At 52.1% G+C, this 23827-nt stretch overlaps 1 protein-coding gene across 4 annotated transcripts; it reads right to left on the bottom strand.

Annotated features, from left to right (window-relative positions):
- Positions 1–1224: 1224 nt before the first annotated feature.
- On the bottom strand, positions 1225–15260 carry COPZ2 (COPI coat complex subunit zeta 2). 4 transcript variants are annotated; one of them, XR_012156386.1, is made up of 10 exons: positions 15108–15260; positions 13630–13704; positions 11384–11465; positions 10588–10679; positions 10084–10139; positions 9306–9383; positions 8477–8528; positions 5323–5361; positions 4165–4255; positions 1225–2713 (listed from the first exon to the last, which is right to left on the bottom strand). XR_012156386.1 is itself a non-coding variant. In XM_073325911.1 (9 exons), exons 1-9 carry the CDS (start codon positions 15228–15230, stop codon positions 2666–2668), a joined length of 645 nt encoding a protein of 214 aa, XP_073182012.1. In that variant the 5' UTR covers positions 15231–15260; the 3' UTR covers positions 1225–2665. The 4 variants fall into 4 exon arrangements, 1 of the variants encoding a protein (XP_073182012.1); XR_012156384.1 differs by lacking the exon at positions 4165–4255 and adding an exon at positions 8271–8391 and having other exon boundaries at positions 2667–2713; XR_012156385.1 differs by lacking the exon at positions 4165–4255 and adding an exon at positions 8271–8391 and having other exon boundaries at positions 2667–2713; positions 13630–13698.
- Between the last annotated feature and the right edge of the window lie 8567 nt (positions 15261–23827).

Raw genomic sequence — 23827 nt, 5'->3', positions numbered from 1 at the left:
AAGACGGGGTTTGGTCCCTGAACATTGCCATCCCAGTTTCCGCCAGCAGGTGGCGCTGCAGGATCACGAATGGGGAGCCGCGGGGGGCGGGGCTAAGTGGGACTGTGGGCGGAGTCTCAAGTGGCTAGGGGCGGGGTTGTGAAAAGGTTCTGTCTCATGCGAGGGAGTGGGGAACAAGAGACAGTCCCAAGCCGAGGCGTTAGGGACCGTCACAAACGGAGAAATCAAGCCATGATTAAAGAGAGCTCTGGCTTTACCCGAAGATCTTTGGGGGAGCCCAGGCCAGCCAGGTGCATGATGTTCCCAAGAGATGAGGAGCCAGGTCTGAATCTCCTGGAAGCCACCCCCAACAGAGTGAGTTTCTTGGCTCTAGGGTGACTAGACGTTCCAATATTAGGGGCTTTGTCTTATATAGGACTCTATTACCCCTCCTTCCTGTCCCAATTTTTCACACTTGCTATCTGGTCACCCAGTTTGGAACCTTGCCGAGGCCGTGCTGCATTAATTCGTTCTATCACCCTGGGTCCACTCCAGACATGTTTCCTGCCCCCGCTAAAGAGCAAGATGTGAAAAGATAGTCCCCCGCACACTTTAGGGTGACCAGTTGTCCCATTTTTATAGGGACAGTCCTGTTTTTTGGGACTTTTTCTTATACAGGTGCCTATTACCCCCCAGGCTCTGTCCTGTTTTTTCACAGTTGCTGTCTGGTCACCCTAGAACACTTATGCATTTGATCTGAGCTGCTTCTAGCAGCTCCGGATGAAAAATCACCTGCCGTTTCCTTTTCTCAGAGAGACGCCTGGTCCTACAGTGCTGTGAGAACACACGCAGCAGCCATGCGGGCTGAAGGCAGAATGGACCGTTTTTCATGTACACTAGGCCATGAAACAAATCTGCTGTCCCGAAGTAAAATAAATATTTCAGCCCCCTCAAAGCTATGGTATGAAGCCGCAGGGTGCAGAAGTTCACTGCAAAGATAACAAATGCAGGCTCCTCGGGAGCACGGCTGCCACCGAAGGAAAAACATTTAACAAAAATAGACACGGCCCAGGCTGATGCTGTGCCTGCATCCAGAGTGATTTTAATGGATGAGTTATAAACCCCTCAAAAAATCAAGCCCTGTAATGGAAAAAGTGACAGTCTTAATTCTGCATGGTACAGTAATAGGAGCACGCAGGCACCCACGTGCATTACAGACAGGAGAGACCAATCGGGAAAAATGACCCATGTGCTATAAAACTTTATTTGTTGATCATAAAAGAAGCTGGGCATGCCCAGTTTACAGAAGTGGATTGAAACGTACCAAGCCCTTGATGAGGTAAGTATCACACAGCTAGCCAATTCTCCTTCATTCGATTTTCATTTTTTTCTTGCTATTGATAATCTGGGGTGTTAAAGGGAAGGAAATGATAGCTCTTGAAATAGGATTTTTCCCATAGCTGGGTCCTTTAATGATGTTTGAGCCGACAGCTATTTGCAACAGGATTGTTTTTACAAAGTTAACAACAGCCAAAACTGCACGAGGGAGGCAGTACTGCCTAGTGGCTGGAGTGCTGGATTGGGACTCAGGAGACCTGGATTCTATTCCGAGCTCTGCCACTGGCCTACTAGATGACCTTGGGCAAGTCACTGCCCTGCTCTGTGCCTCAGTTTCCCCATCTGTATAATGACCTGACCTCCTTTGTAAAGTGCTTTGAGATCTACTGATGAAAAGCGCCTTGTAAGAGGGTATTTTGGGGAGCGGGGGTTATTAGTGCTCATCATTGGGATGTTTTGAATCTTACTCTGACAGGGTGACAATGATTCCTGTGCACTCATCTCCACCCTGCACGTGAGAGTGGACGTGACAGAGGCACTTACTTCACGCTGACCCTCTGCACAGGCCTGGCCATCCCCAAAAGGGATCAAAGCGTTGGTTGCCTTGGGAGACAGCGGAAGAGATTTTGGACATGGCTGAGATATTCCAAAGAGCTTAGGGGGACCTGGATGCCCAAGCCCCAGCTGTTTGAATGAGAAAAGGGCAAGCAAATCCCTTCCTATGGTTTTGAAAGTCTCAGGCTCAACCCTCACTGAGCAGCAAGCAAGCATTGGCTCGCAGCATCGATCAACAAGGGTACAGGCACTAGTGACAGCCCCGCAAAAAAAGCAGCCAGCTCTTTACTGGTGAAACTGAAGATTCAACTATGGTATGTTCTGGCTCTGCTCATACCAAACAAATTGTAATTGACTCTCACGCAGCGCTTTAGGTGGTGTAAATACAAATGATCAACCCTCCTATTCATTTCTGAGGAGTTCTGTCGTTCTTTATGGATCTTGGGCCAGGTTCTGCTCTCAGTTACACCCATTGACGTCACTCCACATTTACACTGGTTTAAGGAGCAGAATTTGGTCTGTTAACCAGTCAATTCTCCCAACCCCAACCCTCCCCTTTAGCATGCAGAGAATTTCATGGCACTGAGACCGGGTTTAAAGCAGTGTCCGTGAAAGGCTGGAGTTCCCCCAGGAGGCACGGCCCATGTCAGCCATCTTGCATCCTACCCCAAAGCTTTTATCAGACTTTTCATGCCAATTTGCAAACGGCTAATCGAATAAGGTGAGGAATCATTTGCCGTCGCGGTTCAGACCCATCCAATCAGGAAGATCCAGGCGCTCTCCTCTGGGACGTTCACTTTAATAAGGACCATTTAATTTGCTCTTTGGCAGATTGCAGAACCTATTAAGGAAGTGGGGGGAGGGAAAGGAGAAGAAAAACAGAGAGACATTAAGCCCCACAGCCTCAGGGATTCTGCAAACGGATTACAGCTCCATATGAACTCAGCAGGACTCCTTCACGGGCACCAGGAGACCCATTCAGTGCCAACATAAACCTGCCCCATTCAAGAGGGAGATTTCTGATGTGTCTCCATGAGACAAGCCAGGTGGTTTGCGTCCTGATTTCTCTCAAACAGCCACTTGGTGGCAGATGTGCCTCTTCGATACACTAGGAGTGGCACCGGCTGTAGCAAGGACTCCAGACAAGGGGGTGAGTGAGCTCCTTTTGCCTGTATATTTCTATAGCTCCCTCCATCCCTGGAAGGAAACAGGGACTCAAGTCCCAGAGACCTGACAGCCATAGATTCCCCTCGTTCTCACAAGCGCTCAGGCTGCTCTCTGGGCTCAGACGCTCAGGAAGATGCAAGCAGTTTTGCAATGTCATGGGGGAAGGCACTTCTCTCCACTCGCCATGTCTCAGCGACCCTCCCTCCAGCTGAGGAGGGCTCTACCTGAGCCAGCAAACTCCATTCCAGGAATTCGGTGTGTCCGGGAACCCCATTTTAGCCTCAGTCAGCAACCTGGACACTAAGCACCAATCAGCAGGTGTCACCTCATCAACAGAGTTTGCTGGGGCTAGAGCTGGATCCTAGAAAGAACCCCTGGTTTGAACATCCTTGGATCCAGGAGGCCTTCACATCGGGGTCTTCATATCGCAGCTCAGGGGAAATGCTGGCTGGAACTGATGTTTAAAACCAGGTCTTGCACCTGTCCACCAAATACAGTTCCTGATCCAACGTAGAGGGTAGATTTTTCCAAGGAGCAAAGACATCAGTGCTGATGGGAACTGGCTTTAGACCCGTCCACCTGACCAGGGACTCCAAGCTGTGATCAACCTGGATACACATGCCAATTACATACCACAGTGTGTGTTTGGCAGCCAGCAAAGGGAAACCGGTGGTTGGGACCGTTACAACAGGTGACCATGTACTGTCAAAGAACCCGGGTAACTATAGTCGCGGTTTAATGTCATTTTTAGCCACCCCGCCCTCAATCTCAAATGGGTTTCTCCATCCAGCCGTCCTGACCACCTGGCGATTTGCAGAGCTGAGCGTGTCTATGGGTGGAAACATGCTAAACCACCTGGGGCGAGAGGAATTAGGACAGAAGAGAGAGGCAGTTCCCTAGGAGAGGTATGATGCCAGCCATGCACAGAGGTGAGTGGGTACACCAGGTGGCGGCAAGCACTGGCTGCACCGTGGATACAGAGCAGGCACCAAGGCAAGGAGGTTTTTTCCAGCTGGTTCCTTGGAGGGGAGGGGAGGAAGGGGTTAAGTGAAGTGACATGGGTGCTGCAGCCACAGGCAACAGAGGCATGTGCAGAGATGGGCCCCAGCTGTGGGAGTCACTTACTCTGCCTGGTGTGAGAAGGTGGTTAGTGCTGGGTTAGACACGGACTCGGCCGCAGGGCTCATGCTGACAGGATTAGTCTAGACAGAAAGACCTGCAAGGAAAGAGCGTATGAGGGGCACTGCAAGGTTCCCGCTGATACTCCCCATGCAGACCCTGCCTTTCCAGCTGCCTGGAGAGCCGCCCATCCCCCCGCCCAGTATGGGATGTAAGGAACCTGCCCAGAGAGGGACACCCTGTCCTAAAGCCACCCACTCACCTTGCCCCATTCTGAGGAACCAGGTGGAGCTGGGGGCTTGGTCTGATGACTCTCAAACCTGCTGTGGGCGCGTTGTTACAAGGCTGGATCCAGCAGAGCAAAGCCTGCTAGAGGCACGTGAGTTCCAGGCATAGCACATTTCTATTCCAAGGTTTTCCCGACCTCCCCCCGACCCCAAAGTGATGCCTTGTGGTGAGAGCAGGGGGAATTGGGAGCCAGGAACCCTGGGTTTTGTGCTTGGCTTGGGAAGGGGAGTGTGGTCTGGTGACTGGGAGTCAGGACACCTGGGTTCTATTCTAGAGAGGGAGGTTGGGGTTAGAGCAGAAGATTATAAATCAAGACTGGTGAGTTCCCTCTCCTGTGTTTGACACGCGGTGTGAACTTGGCCAATTCACTTCACCTCTCTGTGCCACAAGGTCTTTAAATGGAGATAAAGATACACATCCCGGGGGGAGCTCTGAAGCGTCCTTGGCCACGGAAGGAATATTGACACACTGTTGTGAGTGGGACCTGGTGATTTAAAGGCTGACAGCTCCCAATGTTGGGAGGTGCTGTATTGATGCTACAGGTGCCGTGGGGGAGGGGGCGAGGGGGGGGATTCTGATCAACCCATCCATGCGGACAGCCTCAAGGGGTAGAAGAACCCCTCCAAGGGTCCGTGTGCCCCCAGGGACTGGGACTATAGAATACCCACTACTCCTCCTTGTGTCACACAGCCTTGCTTGGGTGCTCCCAATGGCTAGCACAGTGTGCTCAGGAGCTGATCCCTGCAGCGCATGGTGTCCATCTCCTCCATGCTGGTGCCCCAGGGGCAGGCCACTTCACCAGGCCTCCTCCACTGCCCAGGCGCTGCCCGCCCACGCCAGCCCCCAGAGAGGAAAGGGGAGTCCTGGGACCCTTACCTGGGCGACGCTTTGCTCAGACAGAGGGCTGTCGTCCACCTAAAGGAAGGGAAAGGACAGGGAGGTTTAAGGAGGCAGATGGATGGGGGGGAAGGGAATAGGAGCGAGTGCAGGGCTGGGGTGCTGGATCAGACAGGGTACATGGGGGGAGCAGATCAGAGGAGCTCGGACAATTTCATCGTCAGGGGACGATGGCCAGGAGACAGAGTGGGAGCTAACCTGGGGTGGCCCGAAGGGAGGCGCAGAAACCAACCTGCGGCTTCCCTGGCTCTCCCCAGGCTGCGCCTTTCTGAGCTGCAGCCTCTTGCCTTGGCTTGGCAGGAGGTGCAGGCTGGCAGCCATGGCTCGGAGATAGTGCATGTGGGCTGTATGCATGGGGGCAGGGAGAGAGATCACGCAGGCTGGAGGGCAAGTTCCCCTTCACTAGATGTGATGGGGAATCCCACCGGGGCATGGCCTTGCTTGGCACCTGCTTTCAGCCTCTGCTAGGGTGCTGTGTCTCTGCACCACTCCCCACGGGTGCTAGCTTGTCTGCATGCACCTTCACCTACAGCCAGGCCACCTGCTTTGGGATCCCAGCACTACAAGGAAGCTAGGTGGATGCAGGCTGGCTCAGCCCTTGGATGGGGGACCCTGTATGAAATACCTGGTGAGATTTTTCAAAAGCACTTATAGGGACTTGGTTGCCTCGTTCCTTAGCAAGCCCCTAAAGCCAATGCCTAAGGCTAGGGTGAGCTGTTCTCTGGAGGGTCAGATTTGGGGCGACACACAAACCTGAGGTCATTATGACTGTTTGCCAGCATTAAAGACCCGTACGCACTTAGGGGCATTAACCCCAACGTCCTGGCCATGCTCCCAGTCAGGTGATCGCATCCTGCCCATCTAAATTCCCTCTGTAGGTTCATCTGAATGAAACCAGCTTCACTTCCTGTTGTGCTGGGCAGCTGGTAAAACAGCTGCCACATTCCACCCCAGAGGTGGCTGCATTTCAGCCATGGGAGGAGTGAATCCAGCAGAGCCCTCCCCTGCCTTATGGGATTTTTATAAGATGAAGCTCTTTGGGATCCTCAGACGGAACTGGGCACGACATTACGATGGTTATTCTCATTGGCCCACACACATGCGCAGTGCAAGAGAACCCATGAGGAAGGCTCGCTCAGCTGTCCATGCTGCCCTGCAACCCACTGCTCAGCCCCCTGGAACCCCTTGGGATGACATCATGGCGGTGGAATGCCATTCTCCTTCCCAGCTGCCTGTGGCCACGCTGCTATCTGCCCAGGCCTTGTGTTACGCAAACACAGAGCGCCGGACATAGCAGTGCCTCCCGTCACAGCTGTTTCCAACAATCTTGGGAGGAGCTGGATTAGGAAACGCCGATGTGGCTTGCATGTCCGCTGTATTTGTTTACTCTGTTCTCAAATAGAACAACCGCCTCCACTCTGGCTAATGACATGCCCGGGCAGCTCTGGGCTCACATTACATCAGCACAGATCAGCTGCTGTGGAAGAGGCAAGTCTTGCTTGGGATTGTTCTGCTTCTCTTAGGCCTTGGTACAAGCATGACAAGCGTAGCTCTGGACGTGCCCAGCAGACAGCACACAGCTAACGTGACTCAGTGTGTTCATGGAGCACCATTTCCCCCGGGTGCCCTGTGTCAACCATGCTGGATTTTCCAGCCCTACTATACAACAGTGCATGCTGGGAAACTGTTGGCTATCCCACAATGCCTTAGCTGTTGGTGCACAGGACTGCCCGTGCAGTGTGCTCTGGGATATCCTCCCGGCCAGAAGCCTGGGAGGCAGGACAACTGGTTAATTTGATTACACCTACTCAGTTAGATCATCCAACCTCCACAGCAGGACAACCATGCCAGAAGCTGGTAATGACCAGATAATCGCGTCATGGGCAGAGTTGTTACACCGTAACCCCACAAGGCTGGGGACCCAGCTGCGCCTTGACATGAACTTTGTACAACCTCAGTACAAATTGGTATTGCCGAAAACTCCTGAGCAGACAGCAAAATTCTCACTCTGTTAGCGTTGCTCAGACTGTGATTTAGATCTCTCCTTGAGCCCAGGGTTCAAATGGGATAACCCCAGAAGCAAGCACACATGGCTACTCCAGGCTTGGAACGATCCAATTAGCTTCAATCCGTTTTGAAGGCAATGGATGTTTATTTCGGAGAACTTTGGTTTTTGTTTTTTTTACAATATTTTTATCAACAAACTCCGTCCTGGCGGGAAATGAACATGGATGCTCCTTGCTAGCTTGTCAAAATCTAGCAACACTTGAGATTTGCAGTAGGTTTGTTGATAAAAATCAGGTCCCGTCGTTAATATTCCATCATCATACCTGTCGGATACACTTGAAGGCAGCGGGAGACTCTAGTTCTCTATGAGAGCATGGTGTCCTACTGGGAACATTTTAAAAAGTGCTCAGAGCCCAGCAGCTCTGTTTAGATGCCTAGGAGGGTGGTGAAGCACTGGAATGCGTTACCTAGGGAATCTCCATCCTTTGAGGTTTTTAAGGTCAGGCTTGACAAAGCCCTGGCTGGGATGATTTAGTTGAGGATTGGCCCTGCTTTGAGCAGGGGGTTGGTTTAGATGACCTCCTGAGGTCCCTTCCAACCCTGATATTCTATGATTCTATGAAATGGGAGCGGTTGGGTGCCGGATCCGTGTGAAAATCGATCCCTTCCCGCTCCTTCCGTGTCAGTTTTGTTTGTTAAAGATTTTTGGATGGAGGCAGAAACTGACAATGAATAATGATTACTAATGAAAACAGAATCTCTCCAAGCCTGACTGCCACTCCAAAGTCACCCATGGCATGCAGAAGAGGGTGTGACCTATCCAGCTAGCCCACCAGAGCTCCCCATGGCCATGTAGCAGGGCCCCCATGGCCATGTAGCAGGGCCACATGTGACATGCTTAGAAAGAAGTGACCTCACACCTGCTTCCCAGCTGGCTGCTGCCTATTTACCGCCGTTGGCAGGCACGGATTCACTCTGCTCTGAGTTACTGGCGATGTAATCAAAGAGAACAAACCCGTATGCCGCAGGCTCCGAGACCGTCTGGGGTGGAGAGAGTTAAAGAGGGAGATTAGAGCAGAGGGCTCGAAGGGCAGAGAAATGAAGGGGAGCAGTGGGAAGCACTCACCCTGAAGTTCACCTTCTGGATCACTTGTTGAGGATCGCTCTCCAGAATCACGCTATGACCAGGGGGAGAAATGGGATTTTCCAGTCAGATCACAGCTCTCTTAAGGGCGCTTTCATGGTGCATTTACTCCCCGTTGCCATAAAATGGGACATGAGCTCTGAGCTGGGGCAAGGGGCCAGATGGACAGCCATAGAAACTGACCCCCTCTCCTTGCCCCAGGAATGGGTACAGCATAGGCCCTAGCAGGGCAAGCTTTTCCCCCCTCCCCACCAGCAAACCTCAGCTCTGATAGGGCATTGGACTGGGACTCAGGAGATGTGGGTTCAATTCCCAGCTCTGGCCCTGGCCTGCTGAGTGGCCATAGGCAGGTCACTTTCCCCTCTCTGTGTCTCAGTTTCCCCATCTGTAAAATGGGGTTGGTTTAGCAAAGCGCTTTGAGATCTCTGGATAGCAAGGTGCGCGATGTAAGAACCGGGTTGTGGTGTTAGCAGTGGGAGTGAAATTCCGTGGTCTCGGCCTATTCAGTACTCGGCTGACAAAGGGGTCGGCTAGCGCTGACGGTGGCTGTGGTTGGTCCACAGGGGGCGGGACAGAGACTTGCCAAACTCAGTTCACGTTGGCCATTAACAGCCACCAGATGGTAAAGGCTTTGGGTTACTAGCGACATGGCTAGATTTGAACTGGAGACCCAGAGACAGAAGATTCCCGCCCCGAGCCAGCAGCCGTCCCACACCCAGCACTGTACTGGGAAGCCCATCTGCCCTCTCCCTCTCTTCCCCTCCCCAGCTCCAAGCGAAGCCCCAGAGAGCAACTGCACATGGCGCCTCACCCCCCGTCGACGATCTCATCCACCACAAGGAACACCCCGTCCAGGTTGTCCAGCAGGGAGCGCTTCTCTACATTCTTCCTGAGGGTAAGACAGTATGAGCTGGTGAGAGCTTGGGATGCTCCGTACAACCAGCCCCCAGACCTGGCGCTGCTCCGGAGCTCTGAGTCCCAACACAGCTGCAGAGACCTCCCCCGACTCCCAGCCAAGTAATGCCAGCTGCCAGAGGCCCTCATCTGCGGGGGAAGGGTGACACCCGCTGTCTCATTCTGAGGCCCTGCAGCGGGAACTGGTCTCCAGCTCTACGGCATGCCTAGCATACGGGAGTCTCGTGCTGAGAGCAATCAGCTGGGAGCCAGGACTCCTGGGTTCCCTTCCAGCCACAAGAGCAGGTGCAGTCTAGTGGTTACAGCATGGAATAGGAGTCAGGACTCCTGGGCATCGCCACTGAGTCTCTGGGTGACCTTCAGTGAGTCACTTTCCCTCTCTGCACCTCAGTTTCCCCATCTGTAAAATAGAGAGCACAGCAGCCACCCCACAGAGGGCTGCTATTGGGATATTCTGCTAGCGCCCAGGGTGTGTTAGGCACTTCACCCCAGGTTTTCAGGCTATGAGGCTTGATTCCTTCATGTGGGTAAAGGGCTTTGAGACCCTTGGGTGGAAGGGTCTGGGGCAAGGCTCAAGCGCTGATGTTATTAGAGCCAGTTTGGGACCCTGGAACCTGGCCCTGGGCAATCTCGCTAGATGGGATCGGGACCGCTGGCCGTGACCACGTACTCACCGTAACATGTGATTGAGGGAGTCGAAGAGACAGGTGAGAACTGCCACTAGCATCAGCTAAAGGAGGAGAAGGAGACATGGGTCAACCCAGTGCAGAGCTGCCTTCCTGCCCACAGGAACCTCCTTCCCATGCTTGCTCTGCCAGCAGCCCCTGGGTCTCGAGGTGCCTGACGGACACCAATCCTACTACTGGCAGCTGGACAGAAAGCCATGGCTGCAGCATCCACGGGTCTCCTAGGAACATGCTCATGCAACGGGACCTGGGCACATCAGGGAAGAGGAGACAAATCCCTCCTCAAACTCCTGTGGGGCAGAGCAAGAGCAGACAGAGCTGGGGCTGGGCCTGAGGACATGAAGGGCTGTCTGTGTGCGGGGCCTGGTGAGTGGGAACGGAGCGCCTCTCTCCCACACGACAGGGTGAGTGGGGAAAGAGAAGAAACTCCCAGCATGGAGCGGGACCGCCTGCTCTGTTATCCTCTGGGAGGAGCAGGCCCCAGGGAGTTACCTCATTTTCCTGGGAACTCCCCACCACGTAGAAAAAGAGGTCAATGCTGCTTTTATAGACAATGGTCAGCCCCTCCAGAAAGGCGATCTCACCTGACACAACGGGAGGGAAGGAGAAGAGGGGGCAGCGTTAGGCTGTTGCTGAGCACAGATCTCTGTAACATAAGAACAGGCCGTCCAGACGGGGAGATGGGACGGGAAACCTGGCCTCACCCCTATGGCAGGGCAGCAGGCAACGCATCCACACCATGGGAGGGCCATCAAATGCTTAAAATTCCTGGTTGCCTCCTTTCGCCATCAACACCCCAGTGTGCCCAGCATGGCAATGCTGGTTCTCTGATTTGCCAGCATGTGACTGTGACGGCCCCAGTGCATTCTGGGACTCCTAAAACCTCTCCACGTCTTACAGCTTCCTACCCACCCTTGGACGCAGTGTCGTAAACGGCACAGGGCTGAGCGAAAGACCTCATCTCATGTGTTGCAAGCTCCGCTTGTCAACCTCCTGGGCCAGCGGGTGTGTGCGGATGTGAGATTTTGTACAGGCCTTGCCAGCGTCCTCGCGCTATCTTTGGAGTGATTTGAGATGATCGCCTCCATGGTGTTATCATCAATATCGGGACCCCTCCCTGGACTGCAGTGCCCGTGGGAGAAAGATGTCATCACACAACCCAAGGGATGCACAACTGCTGGCAAACTTCATATAACCCAGCAATATAAACAGCCAGTCGCCTGAACGAACACACAGGAAAACCCTCCTCTCCATCTTCTGCTCCCCTTCCCAAAACTCAGCTACTTACTATCAGTTTTGTGGGTTTTATTGAAAACGCTCCTCTCAAAGGTCTTCTGTTCTTTCGTGGATGGAAAGGTGTCATCGTAGTACTGCAGGGGATGGGAACAAAGGAGTTAGAGCAGCTTTGGGACCAGCCAATGGGACAGGCAGAAAAAGGAAGGAGAGCTTGGCTAGATGGAACCAATCATGGACACAGAATCAATACAGAGACCCCTATCTATACTGACAGGCATGTTAAAGAACAGTTTGGAGTGGCTGGGAAATCGTTGCTTAAATAGATTTGGGATCACTGTTGATCTCAGCAAGTCAAGGCCACTTCATTGTCCCTCTTCAAATTCTTTCCTTAAAACTTGCCTGGGCAGTGGTGCCCCCAAAACCTGGACATCAGATAGGTGTGATGAGATCGCTGCTCATCATGCCCACCAGTACTGTGTTATTTCCATGTGCTCCCTGCATTGGTCTGTCTCTCATAGACTTAGATTGGAAGCTCTTTGGGGCAGGGATTGTTTTTTTGTTCTGTGCTTGTCCAGCACTTAGCTCCCCCCTCCCCGACTCCTCATCCATGTCTGGGGCTTTTAGATGCTACCATGATACCAGTAATAATAATCAAGAAGTTGCAATCCATGTCCATTACCCCAGGAGCTTCCATAACAATCACAGATGCAAGAAATTATAAAGATCAACTAGCCCAACACCCAGCGAGTCCAGTATATAACGCAGTCCTGGCCCACTCAGCGGAGGTATCAGAAAACACCATTCTGTCTGGGGTGAACATTTAAAACGGCAAATGCTGTTAAAATGAGGAAATTGCCAGGTGTCTTACAGACAGCTACAAAGACAAGGCTCATAATTTGAACAGACAAAGGCTGGGAGGAATGGATACAGCAAAGCAAGTGACTGATGGGTTTTGTTTGCTTCCTGCCATGTTAGTTCCATGATTTGCGTGTGTGTGTATGCATGTGCATGTTAACACTTAACTGAATATAGGTGTTGCCTGATCTATTATTGTGTATTAATTACATTGATTACACTATGAGGTTTAGTAGGTTCTTATCCCAAGATCATGCCCAGTATTATTAAAATTAAAGTTTAGTTGGGAACCGCGACATGTGCAACTGCAACGCTCACCCTCACACTTTTGAATTTGCAATAGTTTTGTTAACCCGGTTAGCAAAGTTACAAACACTCCAACCCAGCAAGGTAGATAGAGACAACACAGAATGTGCACCTGAGCGTCCATATACTCACGCCATCCCTTGCAAAAGGACCCAAAGCGTAAGTCATCCTCCTCCTCACCATCATCATCATCACCAGTGGTTGTCAACCTGGCATCATCTTCCAGTTGATGACATCCCTATGCCTAAGGCATACTCCCCTTTTCCTTGTTTGTATTTCCTCATCCTGCTACTGTTGGGGTGCCCTTTCTCCCATAGGTTACTAGTCAGATTAACTGAAGTTTATTAGCATATCTGTCAATTAGTTACCATGGCATTCTTGTGGTCAAACATCTGCTGATGTTCCTAATGTAAAATATCCCAAACTGCTATAGACCAGCATCTTGTGGTTACCTCTCAGCAGTTCAGTCATTACAGCAGCATTCTCTCTTGTGCTAACTTACGATCTAGGGTTAGCTGCTAAGCTATTGTCTTACAGGCCTTGTAGGCTCATTAGGTTGCTGCCTTATCTAGCAAGTACCTACAGGGCACACAGGCCTCATGGAGGAAGTGTGTTTTGAGGAGGTCTCCTGGCCCAGGTCAGTGGCAGTCTTCCAGGTGCTGGGAGATGAGCATGGGAACATTATAATCACAGGACCCAATCCTGCAACTGGATCTGTGCTTTAGCATGATTCCCAGCTAGAGTTAGCAAAGCGCTTCTGAGAGCAGGGCGAGTGTCATCACCCCCATTTTACAGATGGGAGAAACTGAGGCACGGAGAGGGGAAATGACTTGCCTAATGCCACACAGTGCCAAGAAAAGAACCCAGGAGGCCTGATGGGTGCCCTCTATGCTGGCCCATATGGGCAAGGATGTAACTTTTGCCCAGGTAGCTTTATACATCTCCTAAAAGCATTCCAGGCTGCTGCAAAAGAGAAATTAACCTTGTCTAGAACTGCCATGGAAGGGCAGCGGCCTCCATAAAGCCATGATGCCCCTGGCTTTGCTGCTCGCCTCACAGGAGCGTCTTCCCCACCTCACGGGGAGGCCAGAGACCTGGGGTTAGGGTTTTCTTCTAGGGCAGGTGGGTGGCATTTACCTTGGCTAAGAGTCGCTGTCCATCATTGTCCAAGATGAATATGGCCTTGACTGTGTAGAGGGAAGGCTCCTGAAACTGACACAAGGACAGGGTGAAGCCAGAGGCTGCATCCAGCAGCCCCCAAGGTGTGTCCAGAACCCAGGTGCCTCCCATGCCCCAGGACTGGGTCTGCGACGCCTCTCCCTGTTGTCCCCCTCAGTGACTCCTTGAGGCTGAAATGGGGCCACAGCACTGTTTCCTCCCACTGAAAGCGCCCAGAGAGCCTGGCACTCTCTGCACCTGGCCTTGTTCTGATTCACGTCCATCCCTGTGAACCCAAAGGCCCCGCTCCACGCCGGATCCCCAGTCCCAGGGCCAGAGGGGATTTGAGGGCTAGGGGTGGTCTGCGAAAGGGTCCATCCAAACCCAAGTTCTGTCATGCACTGACTGCTCCAGAGTCCAAGTCCAAGTGTACCACAGAACCTGGGCCGAGAGGACTGAGATGGGCCTGCCCCAGAACCCGGGTTGAGACGGTTCACAGGGACCTGGCCCAAGAACCTGGACTGGGACGGTTCACAGGGACCTGGCCTCAGAACCAGAGCTGAGAGAGGGGCCTGGCCCCAGAACCTGGACAGGAACGGTTCACAAAGACCTGGCCCCAGAACCACAGCTGAGAGAGGGGCCTGGCCCCAGAACCTGGGCTGGGACAATTCACAGGGACCTGGCACTTAGGGTGACCAGATGTCCCGATTTTGGGGTCCTTTTCCTATATAGGTGCCTATTACCCAGCACCCCTTGTCCCGATTTTTCACACTTGCTGTCTGATCACCCCACTGGCACCAGAACCAGAGCTGAGAGAGGGGCCTGGCCTGAGAACCTGGGCTGGGACGGTTCACAGGGACCTGGCCCCAGAACCAGAGTTGAGAGAGGGGCCTGGCCCCAGAACCTGGACTGGGACGGTTCACAGGAACCTGGCCCCAGAACCAGAGCTGGGGGAGGGACCTGGCCCCAGAACCTGGACTGGGACGGTTCACAGGAACCTGGCCCCAGAACCAGAGCTGGGGGAGGGACCTGGCCCCAGAACCTGGACTGGGACGGTTCACAGGGACCTGGCCCCAGAACCAGAGCTGAGAGAAGGGCCTGGCCTGAGAACCTGGACTGGGACGGTTCACAGGGACCCGGCCCCAGAACCAGAGCTGAGAACAGCTGCTGCCGTAGGCTCCCCTCCAGCCCCCTGGCACTGCCCCTTCTCCCCAGCGCTGTCCCCCCATCTCTTCGGCCCCAGGGGCTCTGCCTCCTGGGACTCCCCCCACCGGGGACTCCCCCTGCACCCCCTTGGCTCTTCCCCGCGGGTCCCCCGGCTCCGCCCCCGGAGCTCCGAGCGCAGAAAGTTTTGCCCGGCGGCCGGGAAGTTGGCGAGTTGGCATCGCGGCGGCGCCCCCCGAACCCCGGGGCAGGGGAGCCGCCCGCGCCCCCTTCCCCGCAGCTCCCCACCGTACCAGCGGCCTCGTGGGGTCCATGGCTCCCGCGGCGGCTGCTGCAGCTGTCCGGTCCCCGCCGCCTCCGCCCCCCGGGGCAGCCCCCTCGGGGTGCTGACGTGGCCGGGCCTCGGGCCGCTGCATCCCGCCGCACAGAGAGCTCGGCCGGGCCGCTCCGCCCCATGCACCGCGGGGTGGGGGGGAAGCAGAGCCGCGCCCCCTGGGAGCTGTAGGAAGGGTGTAGCGGGGGACGCAGTCCTGGGGCGCTGGGCTCCCCTCTCTACTAGACCATCTAGGGAGAACTCGCCCCCCCCCGGGCAGCCTGCACTAAGAGGGGGAATCGGGGGTTCCCCCCACCCCGCAATACTAGAGAATCTACCCCCACAGCCTTGCAATAATGAGGGGGGCTTGTAGCGAAAATCAGGGTCCTCCCCTGCACCCACCACACAGAAATAATGGCGGGACCTAGGGTGATTCCTCCCCCCTTCTACCCCCATCAAACTGTCTCCTCTGCAGTCAGCAATGGGGGGGGGGGGAGAGAGAAAAGGGGGGGAGGGCTATTCCCTAAATGGGCTCCCCCCTGCACCCTGCAATAATAGGAAGGATCTGGGGGTACTCTCAGGCACCCCAGGGCAGTCTGTAGTAATGTGGGTGATCTGGAGAGCTGTGTCCCCACGTCCCCCCTAATCAGGGAAGATGGGAGGATCTGGCTGTTTAGGTGAGTCCATATAGTTATGTATGTGTCACCTGGGGTGGCGGGCAGGTGGAAGGTGAAGGCCTGGCAGATGGCCCAGAGGTGTGTCTTCGCAGCAGGCGTGGGACGACAAGGATTATAGCTCCACTGTGGAAGAGCTCCTGGCTAACCCGATCCCTGGGTCCAGCGGCTCAAACTCAGGGGGCCTCTGTGTCACCTATGGATGGGACACATGGAAGCATCAGAAGAATCCAGGGCAGAGCATGGGGAGAGAGAGAAAGTGGATGGGTGTGTCTGTGTACACTCACAGCTGGGCCCAGGAACAGGCTGGGATTGGCACAGGAGAGAAAATGGCTTGTAAGTGAATGAGCGAGACACAGGAGCGAACAGCTGAGAAGCAAGAACCAGCCTGGCTGGCGAGGCTTGGGACAGCATCAAGGTTTTATGGGGTTCTGCATGGACAGGCAGGCTTCCATAATACACTCCGAGCTGGGGCTTCGGGTTATGGGAACTTAAGTGGGGGTGATCAGAAAGTTTAGTGACAGGTGAAGGTGATCTATCTATCTTTCTAATCACCCACTATCTGAGTGCTGCCTTTTGGGTGGAGGGCTCTTGTCATCTGGATTCAGATGGGATAGGAGAGATCAGGGCTTTTCTAGATTAGCTCCCAGGGGAAGCATCTGTTTCTCCCCTCCTTCCTGCATCGTGGGGGTCTGGAGAGCGAAGTCCCTATGGGATGGCGTGCGTTGTATATGCCTCTAGAAGTAGCTCTGATTCCTGTGGAACAGGTTTGCGGGTTGGAGAGAGTGATGCAAGGTAGGTGGGTGTACATCTGAAAGGGGGAATTAGGAGATCAGGTGCAAGAGCCTCAAGGGCAATCATTTTCAGTGTGGTCTGTGCTGTGTTCACAGCATTTGCCTTTGGCACTGATGCCAGAAGCAGCAGCAGACACACTAATGTTAATCCTTTCTTTGCCAGTCCTCAACGGCACCTGTTGTCCTGCCAGCAACCATAAAATATTACAGTGGAATATTACAAAGGACACATTCCTGTACTCCCACTAATTCTCTCTCAGCTTCCTTCTCTGGGGCCCCCTCTAAGACACACAACTCTGCGCTCTTAGGCTGTACCTGGAACATTCAGCCGCACACCAAACACCCCTGCACACCACACTCTCTCTTTTGACATGAGGTAATTCAAGTCTTATCACTCATCCTGATGCTGCTGAAATGGTGTAACCGGGTTGCTTGCTCGATTTCTCAATGACTCACAGAAAGTGCCACCTGTTTTATTTCCTTGTTTGCTGTCACCTTTGGGATTGTAGGCAAGTGATGAGATGGAAGGAGACAGACTCCTGCACTGGTGATCGGGGGACAGATCCTCTGAAGTTCCCAGCATGTTGGGTGTGGAGGGTCGGAGTAGGGGGCTGCTGAAAAGCTGGCCCTGATGACTGAGTGATGGGCTCTTTTGCAAATCTGGCCTTGGCTGTGGCCCATATTTTGACCTTTCAGCTTTGACCTTTTGAAGCTGTTATAGTGAATTTCCAGTCATGCCTGTGCCCCCACGAGAGAGGAGTCCTGCAGACTTTTGCTGAGGCTTCGCTGCCACTGCTGTCTCTTGGAGTTCTGCCTGAGCGAGGACTGTAAGATTCAGCTCCATCTTTAGAAAATGCCCTTCCACAAGTCTTCTCTGTGGAGGAAAAGCTCTTTCCTCCCCTCCAGTAAGTTTCCCTTTTATATCTCACAGTGATGGGTACCATTCTCTTGTACCTAGAATCATAAAAATGTTGGGCTGGAAGGAATCTGAAGAAGTCACCTAACCCATCTCTCCGCGCTCAGGCAGGGTTAAGTAGCCCTAGGCGATCCCTGACAGGGGTTTGTCCAACCTGTTCTTGAGACCTACCAGTGATGGGGATTCTACAACCTCCCTTGGAAGCCTAGTCCAGAGCTTTACTACCCTGGGAGTTAGAAAGTGTTTCTTAATATCTAACCTAAATCTCCCTTGCTGCAAGTCAAGCCGATCCCTTCTTGTCCTGTCCTCACTTGAGCACGGAGACTAATTGATCACTGTCCTTGTCACATCGGGACTTTCAGGGCAACCTGTACTGGGTACCCAAGTCTTTATGTGTGTATGAGTCACCCGCTGTAATGACTTCCCATCCACCACATGGGTCATCACTGGGGATTGAGCCCAAGACCCTCTGGACTAAATGCACAGAATTCTACCACTTGTGCTAAAGGAGTAAAGCTATTAACTGGCAGCAACAGTAGGCTCTTATCCTTGTATGTAGGTCACTGAACCAGTAGGTTATACTAGCCCCTTTCATAGTCAGATGCAGAAAACAGTATCTAAAATAGCCTCACAACACCCCTGTGAATTAGATAGGGAGACAATGGTACCTTTCTCCAAGGGAGAAACTGAGGCACAGAGACTTGCCTAAGGCCACAGGAAGAGTCAGTGGCAGAGCCAGGATTAGAGGTTTAGGCTTTAAGCCCTGTCACACTGGAATTTATTGGGCCAAGTTCAGTTTGGATAAATGAGTGCAAGCTCCATGGAAGTCAATGGTCCTGGGCTTGCTTATGCATGGTCTGAATCCGGCCCTGTGTCTTTGGAGCTGTTTTAGTCAAACCCAGAGCAGCTCATTCATTGTCGTGAGGCCTGATGAACTTGCTAAAGATACTGATGTTAGATGTAGAGGGTCCCGTTGTCTGGATCTGTTTGGAAACTGATGGGATATGTTGAGGGAAAAGTTGGGGGCCGTAGGAAATATTGCAGTGTGGGAGACTCCAGACTTGAAGGGTTAAAAAGGACAATGGAAAGGTTTTAACCCGTGTGTGTCTGTCTGTGTGCGCGTGCTGGGAATGGGTTGATTCACTTTAAAAAATACCACTGCATTCTGCACTGAGTTTGAATAAAGGGGACAAGCCACCAGCAATAAACAACATGACTTCACTTCTCCCGAGGAACTACGCTTTTGCTCTATTCTCTTCTATGCTATAGAGGTTCTTTTACGGCTCATCACTGTAGTATCCGAGCGCCTTCCAGTTACTTCATTTAGCAACGTGCCCACACATGCCTCACGTGGCCTTTCCTCTCACTGCCTTGTCCCGGGGCAGAAGCGTGTGCAGCGGAGTGTCATATTGTGGCTGGGTTAGGTTCTGTTTGGAAAATAGACACATTGCTCTGGGTTCATGCTAGAGAAGGCGGGTCAAAGAAACACGCCTTGTCCCAGGAGCAGAAAGAGGGGAGGTGTGAGATGGTCTTGGACCAGCCCCTGGGAAAGTTCTACCTCCCACCGAGATGAGCCAAGGGTTGCACAGGCAGGCCTCCCTCGGCCTCCCATCCCTCCTAGTGCCAGAGACTTCAAAGCGGGTGTGCTGGGTACAGCAGGGGAAGTGGAGAAGCGCTCTGTGCTCTGGCAGTTGTGGGCTGCAGATACTGTGAATTAGAATTACTTATGCCAGGAGCTGCACTGACCCATGGGGCTACCTGAAATCTTGCAGAAGAAAAGGTGGCTTAAAGCCACTCCTCTTCCGAGCTGCTCCCTCTCTGCTGCACCTCCCCAACACAGACTTGGGCCCGGAACATGCTATAGAAGTGTCTCTAAGTATAGTTATTATTAAGGGCTTCGCACCCATGCTGTGCTGTCCCTCCACTCAGCCAGTGGGTGGGTATTTCAGTTTCCTGCAGCATGCTGTGACCTTTTCACTCCCGGCTGCCACATGCTGCTTCTGAAGAAGGCTGGCTGTCTCTTTCCATCCCCTGACAGAACTCGGAGCAAAATGCGAGGGATGCATCAATTAGTAAGGACTTGCTTTGGCCCTACTGAAGTCCAGGGGAGTTTTGCTCTTGATGTCAGTGGGAAAAGGCCTAGGCCTTAAACCAGGCACGCACCTCAGTGCAGGAGATGAAGGCGTTTGCACGTGAAAAGAGGATGGAGAGCAGAAGCCTTAAAAAAATATCCTGATGAATGTAAGCGTTGGTGAAAGGTGATGGATAAACAGTTACAGGGGCTGGAGGTCTCTTTCTCTCTCTTGAGACTGCTAAGAAAAGGCCAATTCGTGTCCATTCTGAGACAGAGTCTTGTAATGGAGGGACACTTATTCATTGGAAATTGACTAAGAGTTGAGACCCACCAAACTCATTCTACTGAACAGCTGTCAGAGGGTAATAATGACTTTTAGCCTCTACTGATCCAGACTGAATTTGAACGGATGGCATCCCACCACTAAATTCACAAGTCCAGTCCCACATTTAGAGGCATCATTAGAACGTTTAAAACAGTCCAGCAAAGCCCTATCTCTATAATATAGTAAATGATACCAGAGCAAGGCAACAGGGAAAGGCCTAAATTACATGATGTGCAGTCAAACCTCAACTGTGTGATTGGCATTGGGAAAACTGAATTAATCTGGACAGATGAGGGTGCAGGGAATTGAGAGAATATTCAGTGCAATTGGTGAGTATTGTGGGCCATGATCATATTTTGGATAAATGAAGTTCTCTGATACTTGAAGTTCAAATAAATCTGGCTGAGCAGAATCACGGAAGCTTAGATTTTCAGGTCTTGGGGGCAGGGACTGTCTTTACGTTCTGTGTTTGTACAGCACCTAGCACAGTGAGGTCCTGATCCATGACTAGCTACTACGGAATTATAAATAATAATAATAATAATTGTAGAGCTCTGTCTCTACACAGGCCCTGATCCTGCCAGCTGATTTGTGTGGGCAGGCCCCCGGCCATTGATTTCATGGGGCCTACGTGTGGGCGCTAAGATTCTGACTGCACGGCTTGGATTCCAGGATCAGGGGCATAGAATTCCTTTCTTGGCTGCGATTTAGCATCTCCAAATCAGATTAACTTTGAAGAGTGCAGATAGGGTGACCAGACAGCAAATGTGAAAAATCAGGACAGAGGTGGGGGTTAATAGGAGCCTATATAAGAAAAAGACCCAAAAATTGGGACTGTCCCTATAAAATTGGGACATCTGGTCACCCTAAGTGCAGACCAATGTGGGGAACAGTCACGGCAGTTAATCATCACATGACTTGGATATTAGTGACTCCCTTCAAATGGCACAGAAACGAAACTAAAAATAAACCCATGCAGGGACAGCTAGATTGGATTGCATCAAACACCCCCTCTTCTGCACTTCCTTTTTGCAGATACAGACTAACACGGCTGCTAGTCTGAAACCTTTCTATGTAGGACTCTCTACGCTGCGGGGAGAATTGAATTCCATGCAGTCACAGTTGCTTTGCTGCTCAGGGGACTGGTTTGCTCGAGAGAAGTTTTGTTTCTTTTCTTCTTTGTAGATGTGGTTAACCCCAGTGGAGTTGACACCCTAATTATCCTGACACTGAGGCTGCATGTGAAATCAGAGACCGGACTGCCCATCTAGGGGAAATCAACCTTCCACCTTTTCTGCTCCTAACAGCTAGGAGGAGTTTACATCGGACCTTCCGGCATTAACCGGTGATGAGCTATAAAACGTAGGCTTATGTATGTGCTCGATGGCCCACTTGTGTCAGCGTTGTCCTCGTTGCTCGGGCTTGTATACTGTCACTCAAAGTCCTGTTCACCTGCACACAGCAGAGACAAACAGAAGGCAGGCTCCTTGCTCAGAAATCACCAAGTCTGCCTCTCCAGTGAGTGCTGCACCCAAAAAAACCTCCTTCTCTCTCAGGGTCATTCTCACAAACGTTTCTCCAGGCTTTCTGCCTCTAACTCACACAAAAGGAAGCTGCAAAACCACTCTCCTAGCCCCTGCATTTATATTCAGGGAAACCCCTCAGCCCACACAAACCTGCCATGTGCTTTGGGTAGTCCCTCCATTGATGATTGCCGTTGTTGTTTCCTGTATAAAGGGGCTTGATTGCACCTTCTGTTGAGTCTGAACAAGTGTGTTTGGCCCATCCATTGACTTTACCTAGGTTTGTGATTGGCTTTTAAATCATGTGACCAGATAGCAAGTGTGAAAAATCGGGACAGTGAGTGGGGAGTAATAGGCACCTATATAAAACAAAGCCCTGAATATTGGGACTGTCCCTATAAAATAGGGACATCTGGTCCCCCTACTTTTAAATCAAGGACTCACCAGCCATTCTCACCTTTCAACATAACCCAACCTCATCAGGCTTCAGAGTTATACAGCACTGCCTTCACATCTTCCTGTGCCTGCACTGTTGTCTCAAACATCCTATTTGTCTGCCAAGCTGTAAGCTCCCTGGGGCAGGGGCTGAGGGTGTCTGTTTTAGGCAGCTGTTTTCTGTGCAGCTATGGCATTGTATAAATAGCAATCAGCTGGGTGGTGCTGCTAAATGCCTTAGCTTCCTGATGGATCCGCCCTCAGTTAGCCACCCAGCTTCAGACAATTGCTGGGAAAGTTCCATCATAGAGGGTGGGTGGAACCTGGAACTAAACAGACTGGATGCTTTTCTAAAAGAGATGCTCTTGATCAACCACAGCTGTTTGGCCTGGAGCAGGAATTAATTCAGGGAAGTCCTATTGCCTTTGTAAATCAGGGGGGCAGACCGGGTGATCACAGTGGTCCTTTACAGCCTAAGAATTTATGAATCTCTATGATCCTTCCCATTCCCGGTTGAGGGCCATTTTCCACAGCCCATGTAAGACTACAACCGAGGGAGACAAGCTGAATATTCATAGAAATGTAGGGCTGGATGGGACCTCAAGAGGTCATCTAGTCTAGCCTCTGCCATGAGGCAGGACCAAGTATCCCTAGTCCAATGATGGGGATTCCACAACTTCTCCATGGCGCCTGATCATCCTACTTCGCACATGGCTCAGGGTAGCAGGATGAAGACCCTTTCCGTCCCAAGTTCAAATCCAGCTGAGGTTGGCAGCACCCCTCTGTGACCTACATGCAGTAAGTTGGTCGGCTGAGCCCAGCTCCCAGATGTCCGCCTCAGAAAAAAATGTTTCCACAAGTGGCAGCCTGGCCAGAGATGCCGAGGACTGACTCACCTTTTGCCTCCTTCCCAGAGGGGCAGCAGGAGGAAAGCTTGCCTGCCAAGGCCCATCCTGTGCCCTGTTCTGTGCATCAAAGAAGATCACTGGTGCTAAACAAATGTAGGGATTCACTGGGAACATACCCACCCAAGGGGCTGACCCTGTAGGTTCGCTGTCCTCCTGACTAGTGCTGCCTTGTGGTGGCGTGGCATGGAGTTGGGCCGAGCCAGCCAGCAGCATCCACCACTTCGTGGCAAGGCTGGTTGGTAGTAGCCATCGTTGATTTGGGCAGGAAGCCCAGCCCTCGTTAACGTGGATCAATTGGGAAAGATACAAATAACCTGCTGGGATGTGATGATTTGTGACACTAATGCCCATTTCTGCTAGTTTATTTAAATAACTTACAGGGTATCCATCACCGGAAAGGCTCCTGGGTGCTGTTCATGGAATAATCCAATAGTTAATAATCAGACTGTGCACTAAACTCCCCTGCCATGCAGAGAGGGGCAGATGGAAAGAGGAGACGTTAAAGGTCCCGCATTAGGGACCCAGTGGACAGAGCAATAGGGTGGAGCTCAGTCACTGGCCCACTGGATAGGGTGACCAGATGTCCTGGTTTTATAGGGACAGTCCTGATATTCGGGGTTTTGTCTCATATAGGCGCCTATTACCCCCTCCCCTCCACCCCAGTCCTGATTTTTCACACTTGCTCTCTGGTCACCCTACCGCTGGATGACCTTGAGCGAGTTGCTTCCCCCCTGTTTCCCCAAATGCAGAATGGAGAGCAATACTGCTATGCTCTGTGAAGTGCTTTGAGATCTACAGATGAACAACATTCAATGTTTCATTTTAAGAACATGAAGGACTTACAGTGAGATCTGAAAACTGCTGCAGGGGGTTTCTGACCAACCTATTAAAGCAAAACATTCCATAGACAAGGCCCTAGAACTAAGGGAGACTGCTCTGTGACTGGTCTAAAACTGTCCGAAACTCAGTAAAGTAAACAAAGGCATAGGACAAAAAATGGTCCAACAAGTACCTTGGCACTAGATTAAAGACCTTAGAAATCAGTGATTAG

This window comes from Lepidochelys kempii, chromosome 27 (genome assembly GCF_965140265.1).
Source record: "Lepidochelys kempii isolate rLepKem1 chromosome 27, rLepKem1.hap2, whole genome shotgun sequence".
In the NCBI taxonomy this organism is placed as follows: domain Eukaryota; kingdom Metazoa; phylum Chordata; order Testudines; family Cheloniidae; genus Lepidochelys; species Lepidochelys kempii.
Note: the sequence above shows the minus strand (reverse complement) of the source record. Positions and strands in the feature narration are given on the sequence as shown.

What these genes read in the sequence shown, in the direction of transcription:
- COPZ2 (XM_073325911.1), bottom strand. Translation starts at nt 15,230, where the DNA reads ATGCAGCGGCCCGAGGCCCGGCCACGTCAGCACCCCGAGGGGGCTGCC. An exon ending in GGAGTTCCCAGGAAAATGAG is followed by an intron (nt 10,140 to 10,587) that starts GTAACTCCCTGG and finishes CTCCTCCTTTAG; the next exon opens with CTGATGCTAGTGGCAGTTCT. An exon ending in GATGAGATCGTCGACGGGGG is followed by an intron (nt 8,529 to 9,305) that starts GTGAGGCGCCAT and finishes CCCTGGTCATAG; the next exon opens with CGTGATTCTGGAGAGCGATC.